Source organism: Pezoporus occidentalis, unplaced genomic scaffold, assembly GCF_034315485.1.
Source record: "Pezoporus occidentalis ecotype Australia unplaced genomic scaffold, CSIRO_AGI_Poc_V1 ctg103, whole genome shotgun sequence".
Lineage (NCBI taxonomy): Eukaryota > Metazoa > Chordata > Aves > Psittaciformes > Psittacidae > Pezoporus > Pezoporus occidentalis.
Window position 1 is genome coordinate 19358 of NW_026912812.1, and position 9807 is coordinate 29164.

General features: G+C 41.1%; 1 protein-coding gene across 1 annotated transcript; it reads right to left on the reverse strand.

The window, feature by feature from the left end:
• Positions 1–3433: 3433 nt before the first annotated feature.
• AGR2 (anterior gradient 2, protein disulphide isomerase family member) lies at positions 3434–9117 on the reverse strand. The gene is made up of 8 exons (XM_062616492.1): positions 8986–9117; positions 7190–7327; positions 6910–6973; positions 6770–6822; positions 5775–5848; positions 5353–5416; positions 4372–4455; positions 3434–3762 (listed from the first exon to the last, which is right to left on the reverse strand). The coding sequence occupies exons 2-8, from the start codon at positions 7317–7319 to the stop codon at positions 3713–3715; spliced, it is 519 nt and encodes a 172-aa protein (XP_062472476.1). The 5' UTR covers positions 7320–7327; positions 8986–9117; the 3' UTR covers positions 3434–3712.
• Between the last annotated feature and the right edge of the window lie 690 nt (positions 9118–9807).

A 9807-nucleotide genomic window follows, 5' to 3' on the forward strand; every position in this document is an offset into this window, starting at 1 on the left:
CTCCATGTTCTGTACATTCCTGTAAGAAATTAAAAGAGGAGTCTTATGGAGAGGATTTATGAAGCTTAAAATAATACCACATTGCTGCTTCAATTTTGACTTTTTTTTTCCTAATTGTTTTTAGTGTGTAGTTTTGGGTTGTTCCGGTGTCATAAATACAGTAGGTGGTATTGGAGAGCAAATGTGCATCACTGAGAAAATACTGAAAATGTTACCACTTCAGAAGCTTTCAAGTCTCATAACATGTGAGTTTGGTTGAGTAGTCGAAAGACAGATCAGCAGATCATATGGTTTGTTTAAAGTTTTTCTGTCATAGCAATACTTTAATCTATTGAAGAGTCTGCTTTAGGGAAAAGTACCAACAAAACAAAATAGAAAACGACCACTACAAACCTTGACATTCACATCAGAGGTGTGGATTGACTTTCAGAACCCAATTCTTAAGGGGGGCGATAAAACATGTTGAGTCTGACTTTGGTTTTTGGGGTGAAGAGCATAGCCTCCCTCAGGGGACATCTGACTTGCCCATCAGTATACAAGAAATGCTGGACTTTTCTGATGTGTTGAAATGGAGCATTTAAAAAATTATATCCTTGATACGATTTTGTCTTTGAAGTTTTTGTTGTTCATTGTCTTTTCTGTTAAGAAAGTAGTTTTGGTCATATAAAGACTTTTTATTGTTTGGTTTCTAGAGAGGCATTTTAACTTTTATCTGAGTGCTTGAGAATTGGGCTAAATTGTAACAGATTTTCTAGAAGCTATTTACAGCATCAGAGTATCAAACCATTAAAGTGGATTAACTTGGAGCATTCTTATTGCTTACATTAGATTTCTTTTTGACCTTAGTTGTGTCAAAATGCTTTCTTAAAGTTTGTTATTCTGGTAGAAAGCTGTCTTGACTTCCTTCAAGGAACCTACACATTTTTACCACATAAAAATAATTAGCTGTAATAAAATAATTCTGCATCTATGTGAGAAGGTGAATCTAGATCTTAACATACTGATACTACTGCACAATATCTGCCTCCTTTCAGTGTGAAAATAACTACTACAAAAAGCTTGCATAACTTGAACCTGTAAAAAATGTACCTTAAAACTTCTAGCTGACAAGTGAATGGGAATGTACTAGTGCTATTAACTTGCTCTGTATTTTTAAGCCTAATTATTTCAAGATTGTCAGAATGCCAGCAGAATTCTGTAAAACACATCCATCCTGTGTACTTTAGGTTACCGGCAGTATGTCCTTCAGCAATGATTTCCCAGGTTTTCCAAAGAAATGGAGGTTTTATTAGGTATCTCAGCTTGGCTTCATGCCTCTGTAAACCTAAATAATGTAGAGGAGTAGGTGAAAAGAGCAGGATTAAGTGGACCATTTATATATTAAGGATCTTGGAAATTTGGCTAAGGCAAACAGCCAAAAGCATACCCTTGAGTGCAAAAAAAAATGAATTTCAATTTCAAAACTTAAATTTCTTGATACCTGCAGGCTGAACTAGCTTGTGTGTTTGCATCTGTAGCACGTAGACTGCTAAACTGCTGTAGGTTATGCCTTATGTCTATTTGTTCTGTATTATCCAGAGTATCTGTACATCTGCTAGAGAAAATGCTACTTCCAGTAGTGTTATAAAAACAGACTTGTAAAATGTAATGGCACAACTAGGTTTTGTTCTACGTCAGATACATGGCTCTACACTTTGAGTTTAGTGGATAAAGATGATTCTGATAACCAGTTCCTCCAGCATCCCCCTGTGCTGTCCCTCTGTGAAGTGATGTAACCATAATTTTTGCCCGTTGTGGCTGATAGTTGGTTCTAGAGAATATTTGTGCCCCACTGCATCCTTTTTTCCTCTGTCTTCTGGCAGCTGCTATAGAACATCTTACTGAACTGCTGAAGGAATACTGAGTTGCGTGTCTGGACTATTTCCAGGTACCACTTGATATTTTCTGGTTGGTAGGGTTCACATGCCTTGCCAAAGCCATCTTAGCAGGTGCTTTGCTTCTAATTTTGCCAAGAAATTCTGCTGAGCGGAAACTCTTGCTTTTCTTGCCTGTCCTGCCCTCCCAAGTGTATTCCTCCCTAGTGGTTGTCGTTATGACTGGTAGTGGTAGTAATGGTGATAGTGGTGATGATGGCTGACCAGCAAAAAGGTGAGAAGATAGTGAAGGTATTAATCCTGGGCATAGTTCTTTCTCAGCAGTGCTGCTGCTGATTTCTTAGGTATTTGAAATTGGGAAGTCTCCTTTTGGCCTGAGTCTTAAGGTGATGTGTACTCCCATGGTGTTAAGATGCAAGTATTTCTTGTAGTTCTGACTTCTCTTACCCCTTTTGGCCTTCTAAATGGCAATGACAAGCTGTAATGCAATCATGAAACCAGCCATGTACTCAGTACAGTATCACTTCTGTTAATCATGTCAAGGCCTTACTGAAATCTGATGCGAGCAGAAATCTTTTATGAGAAGTAGTTTTTATCTTTTTCAAAAAAAAATCTTTGACTAGATAAGGTGATCCTTGGATCATTTCAGAGTGCAGCCAGCTTAAAAAAAAAAGAAACAAAAAAGCCCTATGTGTAAACAATCCTCTAGTCTCAAGTATTTTTCTGTAAAAGGTTTGCACTTGTTATCTAACTGTAAAGAAAGGGCTGATACTGAGAGCTTGGCATAGCTTGGTGCTACAAGAAAATAAATGGAGATTAGGCAGGCTGAGCAATACAGAGCTTAGCTAGCTGCTGAAACGAGATTAAAACTGCTTTCCTCTGCTGGGTTTGGCTGGATAGAGTTAATTTTCTACATAGTAGCTGTTGTGATGCTGTGCTGTGGATTTCTGACCAAAATGGTGGTGTTAACACAGATGTTTTCTGTGATTGCTGGTGCTTACATAGAGCCAAGGCCTTTTCTGCTCACACCTCCCCACCAGTGAGTGAGCAGAAGCTAGGAGGGGACACAGCCCAGGACAGCTGACCTCAGCTGACCAAAGGATATCCCATATGGTGTCATTGTTCAGCATATAAAGCTGGGTAAAGGAGAAAAAAGGAGGGGGGATGTTTGGAGTGATGGCATTTGTCTTCCTAAGTCACCATTACATGTAATGTTGCCCTGCTCTCCTGGAGATGGCTGAACACCTGCCTGACCATGGGAGTGGTGAATGAATTCCTTGTTCTGCTTTGCTTGTACACGCAGCATTTGCTTTACCTGTTAAACTGACTTTATCTCAGTCTATGAGTTTTCCCACTTTTACCCTTGTGGTTCTCTTACCCTATCCCACCCTGAGGGGAGTGAGTAGTGGCTGTGTGAGGTGGAGCTGCTAGCTCACAACAGCAGTTAACCACTTCCAAAGTCCTTAGATGTGAAAAGGCAAGCTGTGGTCTCATGTAACAGTAGTTTTCTTTCTAGTACTGGTAAATGATAAGTCAAGAAAACCCAAAACACAGCAATGTTTTGTATGTAAACACTTGAAACAGTTTTATTTTTTTAAAAAACCGTTTGTACAGTTGGATCATACAGTGTTCTTCTGTGCACCTTAAATTAAAAGCCTCCAGCTTTTAAAAATGCCACACAGTACAAAAGTGCTAATGTAAAACTGTAGTGTTTATGCATATAAACCAGCACTACACATTGCTAAATATCACTCTAAATAGTCTCTTCACCAGCGTCAATGAGTGGAGAAGAGATGGAAGATCAGGCTTCATGGTGTTGAAGGGCTTCCTTCTTTCCCTTACAGTTCAGTCTTCAGGAGCTTCAGTGCTTTCTGCATATTTGAATACACTAGAAATTAAATATTCATAGATGTTATTTTTGCTGCAACTTCCTCTGCCAGCAACTACAAATACTGTAGAGAATACGTCAGTGTTACCTAAGCTTTTGGTCATATGCATATTCCTATACAGATTCGGATGCACTGTGCTCTTCCAAGCATCTTGTGAATGTCATCTGTTTAATTTTAACTGGTGAATATATACATCTGTTAATGCGAATACACAGGCGTTTGCAGAGCTGAGGTGGGAGCTGTGCAGCAGTGAGGGAGGGCTGTAGCTAACAGCTCTTCCCTGCTCCCAGAAGGCTTCCTGGCCTGGCAGGGCTTGTGTGCCAGGGTTCTCACTGTTGCTTACAGAGAACGCTGCTGAATTATGCAAGTTCCTACTGACGTATGCTTGCTTTCAAAACAGATGGATGTTTAAGGCTCTGGGGCTCTGCCATCATTCTCTTCACCTCATTGAGTTTAAGTCTAGCACCCTGTTTAATTTTAATCCTAGTTAGCTGTCATTCAGCAAGTGCTGATTGTGAGAGTCTGTGATGTCTGGTGTTATTCCTTGTCGGGTGAAAAATGTGACTGCTTTCAGCATACCTCAGAGTGTTTCAGAATATGCTACTTACACAATGAAATGTCAGAGGGCTCATATGCATAAAGACGGTTTGAGTATCTCCCAGTAATATCTGCTCTCACAGTCAGGGAAGGATCTGGAAAATAAGGATGAGAGAGGCTGCAGTGGACAAACTAACTTTCAAGCAGAAGATAAACCTTTCTGTGCTTCTGCTTGTTTCCTAAATGTTTCTGCAGGACCCATCTGCTTCCACTAGCAACCAAGAGATGGTTCTTCTACAAAGTCACTGACATTTCTGTTTTAACTGTTTGCAGGTTGATTAAGAAGAGGGAATAGGTTTAATTTTGGTCAAGTTGATCAGCATGGCACCCTGTGCTACTGCATAGAACCTGGAGTAACTGCGAACTGAGGCTGCTTTCAGGCTACAAATGTTACTAAAAAAGAAATAATTAAGAGATAATGTGACAGTTGCTTTGGTCCATTGAAAAGGGGCATCATAACCTAGGTTTATAAAGGTATGTGTTAATGATGCATGTGTGCAGTATGGGAGGATGCAGACCTGTTCTGGGAGAGCGTATACTTGGATACATGCATGGACTCTAGCACGTCTTCAAAATGCAAATGCTTTGGAGGGTTCTGTGCATGTTAGGGCAGCTTAGAACTGAGTACTGAGCTTTGAAAATCAGCCCCTGAAGCACTGCTGTTCCTGCAATGTCCAAGGTTGTGTTGCAAAAAACAACCTGGCAGGTTTACAGTATTTCTAGAGATAGGTGGGTGAGCAAGGCTGAGCCAGTGCCCATTCTATGGCATCATGTCATTTTGATGGAAGGAATTACATGATTCATGGAATCCCCGAGGAAGGAATGCTGGAACTGTGAAGCTAATGACCCAGCTGTGTTGCTTTGAAGTCTGATGCAACAAAACCAACCAGAAATCTCATATTTGCCATGGAATAAATAAGACTGCAGGTTTGAGATGCATGGCACAGCAGGAGCTTTGACCCCAGATAAGCTTTCATGCTTGAGGTACTCACCTATGAACAAAATTCGAGGGACATACTGGCCATCAGGTGAAAGATTCTTGTCTGTGGTTTCATACTTAAGGAAAGCAAAGAAGGTTCCCAGTCAAGGAGGGCATAAATACTTTTTTCCTTCATTGTACTTTGTCTCATGAAATACACCCCAGATAATTTTGCGGTTTAAGACATACAGTCTGAGTGCAATCTTTTAACAGCTGGAGTTGCAAATCGGTAACAACAGCTGACGTTATTAGGAAACCTTAAATTCCCTCATATTTTTAGTTTATGATAGCTACAGGTGAAAGAGACTTGCTACTAATCTGTTATGCTTCAGCAGTGGCAAGTTTCCTAGCCATTAAACTGACTAATTATAGCTAGAGGAGCCATAATTAGAACTTTGTTGCATTCACTTACTGAAGTGTAACTGGGAAACTTACCACAAGGTTCAGGAGAATGAATTTTTCAGCCAGTTTCTGTATATCTTTGTGTTCAGCAAAGACCTTCTTGAGGGCTAGAATGGAAACAAATGGGAATAAAAATTAAAAATATGCTCCTGAGATCTATTCTCCTTGAAAAAGAAATTCAAACAAAATGATAGAATCAAAGTGAGAATTCCCACTTTACAATTACAGCAAAAGGAGATTTTTCATTCCACTGGAAGGTGATTAACTCAGATTCTGTGATAAAGAGTAATTATAATGTTACAAAATGTCTCTTCTTCCTTCAGATAGTGCAGCTCACTCTCAAATTTGTCTGCTTAAGTTAGAATTTGAGCATTTGACCCTCTAAGTGCTATTCTACTATTGCAGTTTCTGGCTCCAGTTCTTAAGGCACTACCAATACAGCGTGTTAAGACTGCTGCCTGAAATGTTTGAAAGGATTTCAATGCTTGTACAAATATCCTTTTGCATCCACGGCAAAGGTCTTGCCTTGTGGGTTGGCTTGCAGGAAGAAGGGTCCTCAGGTAAGTTCAGAAACACTGGGAAAAGAGCAGTCCCAGTTACCAGAAATCACACAAGAACTGAGTGTCCAGCCTAGTATGGTTTAGTCCCTGGGCAGATTCAGTCTCAGTTATCAGTGATCTAGAGAGCCAAGTATGTCCTTTCCAATACATTGTTGTTCGCTACTGGTCTTGTTATTGGTTTTGGCTGGTCGTGACACCAACCAAAACCGCATTTGTTACAGGTCAAAACCTGCTGACTTCTACTTGTTTCTGTATCCATTCTGTATCACATAACACTGAATTACCATTTTATTTTACTTCTGGACATCAGAAAAATACCTATGTGGGACAGTGTCTTGAAGAACGCTCCAAGTTGGTATTTCACTAAGCCACCAGAATGGTGGCTGCTGATATTTTTTTTAAACAGCATTTATCCAGAAACCAAAAACCTGATGATTTTGTTATTCTTTTTCTGCATAAAGGGATTACCTTGGCTGTGTGGGCAGTCATCCAGGTGGTGGATAATCATCAGGGGTTTGTTGCTGGAAAAGAAGAGTCCTCATTAGGGGATGGGGGGTGGGGTGGAAGGGAGTTCAGGGGGATGTGGGGTGCAGAGTGGGGCACAGTACCCGTGCTTGGCACGGAAGAGGGCTTCTTCGTAAGTCTGTGTCCAGATGAGCTGGTCTCCCCAGCCTGCAGGGGAAGAACAAGCAGCATGTTTTAAGCAGGGCCGTGGATTCAAAATAATGAATAAAGGGGGAAGGGGTACTAGGAAATACTAGAAAATGTATTTGCAGAATGAGTGGCAAGAAAATTAATGTAGTGGAAGAGCAGAAGAGTCAAAACTTCAGCAAACCGTGTCTCTTTTGTGTGTGTGCGTGTGTGGGTTTTTGTTTCTTTTATTTTTACCTCTGGAGAGTGTCTGAGGCAGTTTTGGTTTAGCAGTGGTCTCCTTTGTCTCCTTCTTGCCTGCATCCTTTGCCAGAGCACAGGAAATGGCAATGAGCAGCAGGAACATGGACATGTAACTTTTCTCCATGGCTGCTCCTGGGAACGGAAGAGAGAAAAGCGATGTGGCCATGCCTCCCAGGCTGGTACTTGCTTTGAGGCGCACAGCAGATAAGGACTTTAGAGCAGCAGCAGGTCAAGTCACAGGTATGCAGCTGGGTGAGTCAGGGCTGAAGCAAAGTGCTCCAGGCAGGGGCGTGGGCTCGGGGGAACAGCAGGGCAGTGGGTTTAGCAAATTACGGGGAAGTACCTGCCTGCTTTCTCCTGCTCTGTTCGTGCCCTTGGGCTCCGGTCCTTTGAAGATACGCATGTATGTGTTAGTTTTTCTCTCTTCTTTTTACACATAATGAATTTGCTCAGTAAAACAACTGAGTTTTGGCAATTCCAAAAGTAATTGCAGGTGCTAATAAGTTCTCAGTCCTACCCCAATCTCCCAGTGTTACAGTAACCTAGCAGCAGGTGCTGAAAAATTAGCTTGTCCAGCTCTTCTTCCATTTTGCAGTGGAAGCAGCTCAAATGGGAAGTGGGAATGTCAAGTTAGCTTGTGCAGTGAGCCATTGGCACAGGCACAGCTTAATGCTGTTGTTGAAACTTTTGACCTGGTCTTCCCCCTTAAAAGCATGATCTAATCCTTAAAATCAATAGAATCTATAATAAAGAGTGTGTGTGTGTGTGTGTATGTGTGTGGGGTTCTGTATGGAACAGTGAGCACTGAAATGGAGTTTGCTGGTGTAAGCAACACCAAGCAGCGATCTTTTCCTGAGCCAGACTCTGGGGCATGGGGATGAGACATGTCACCTGGAAAGCTCCTCGGCTTTTCAGGTGGGATGCTTCTCTGATGGGGGAAAACACTTCAGCAGCATGACCCTGCGTTTTCTCATTAGATTTCCTCCTAGAAACTAGAACACCAATGTAATGGGGACAGCAAGAAAAGCTGCAATATTCCCAAAGCCATACAGAAAACTCAAACTATTTATGCAAACTGCAGCAGGCTGACAATTTTTAAAATTCAGGCAAGGAAAATTAAACTCTAGGGAAACAGCATTTTCTGGATAGGAACTGCAGGAGGAAACATAAAGTGAGTTTCCATCAGAGGTACAGCACTCTCTGCTACTGGGATGTCCAGTAGACCTCACACATCCAGAGAGTCATTGTTTTAAGGTCATGAAATATGACTATTGCAGGAGACTGGCTTTCTGCCCTAAGAAAGGTCTCCTTGCCAAGGAAGCAAATTGTATAAAATTAAATTAAACACAGTGGATTTTTGGGGTTGCCTCAAGAGTTGTTTTGGCCAGAGCTGTAGAGTGGAAATAATGCTTCTTTAAAAGAAAAGAGAAAGAACTTATGGAACAACCAGGAAATAGAAGACCAGGTAAATTTTATGCTGTTGCTGATCCAGAAAGCAGAAAGCAAAGACAGAGGAACGTTAGAGCTGCTCCTTAGAACTTTCCTTCTAGAAGGCCATGTGCACTTTCGCTGATTTTTCTACTTTACCCCCTAAAACCCTTCTCTCTTGGCTCTTTTAACCTGCAAAGCTGGAATCTCTCTGCATAGTTGTTTTTCATAGCAAGCTGTGCTGAGCTGTGCCTACTTTGCTGCAGTTCCTTTCCTTCTATGGGTTGGCCACCCAGTCCCAGGTAACCCAAGCTCACAGCTCCCCATGTACTTTCTAAAGCAGTAAGCATGCTTCACCTTACCTTGTTTACTCTCCCAGATGCTTGCCCGTGGGAGAAGGTGATCCCGGTTACAGTGTGAATGCTGCCGATCCTACTGCCTATTTATGCACCTTCACACACCCAACTCCACCCACAGGCTTTGGATTTGAATACTACTTACAAAGAACTAAACTTTCAACTTTTTTTTCCTACCAAAACATTCAGGGTTAATTTTGTAATTAAATAACATCACATTTTCTTGTCAGAAGTTGCATCTGGAGCCCAGAGATGTTTCTATAGACTTTTGGGACATTTATTGAAAGGTGCTTTTCAAAGACTGGCAAAGATCCAAGTCCAGGTAAGCTTAAATCAAGACTCCTGATTTGCCTGAAGACTGATTTGTCTTTTCTTGATTGGTTGAAAAACCAATTCGGGTCATTGTTCTTTTAGTCCTTTGAAAAAGTTAAATTGATGACTCAGAGCTTTAGATTTTAATTAGATAATTAACTATGCACATTCTATAGATATGTGTGTATGTGTGCACTTATAACAGCACATAGGAAAACTGTAGTAAAGCCTGAAAGTTTATAAAGATCACCACAAAAAGCAATGTGCTCAGAAGCTGTAACAATGAACTCTGTTTGTAAGTGGAGGTCTAAATAAACATTTAAATCAAATTCTATTCTTATATGCTTAGTTCTATAGGCATTTATTTTTAACTACAACACAAAAATTAACCATTTTAGGTTTCAGATACAGTGCAATGCTCAGGAAAAGAAGACCTTTTAGGTGGCCTTTTAGGCAGGCCAGCCCTCCGGTTGTACTGACTGCAGATGGCCCCTTCCTCAGAGGTCAGTGTGATTC

Bases quoted from the DNA above. Each gene is read 5' to 3' on its own strand.
- AGR2 (XM_062616492.1), bottom strand. From the start codon at position 7,319: ATGGAGAAAAGTTACATGTCCATGTTCCTGCTGCTCATTGCCATTTCC. The intron at 6,974-7,189 runs GTAAAAATAAAA...CTTCCCCTGCAG, and splicing joins GCCTCAGACACTCTCCAGAG to GCTGGGGAGACCAGCTCATC. The intron at 5,417-5,774 runs GTAAGTTTCCCA...GCTTTCCTTAAG, and splicing joins TCATTCTCCTGAACCTTGTG to TATGAAACCACAGACAAGAA.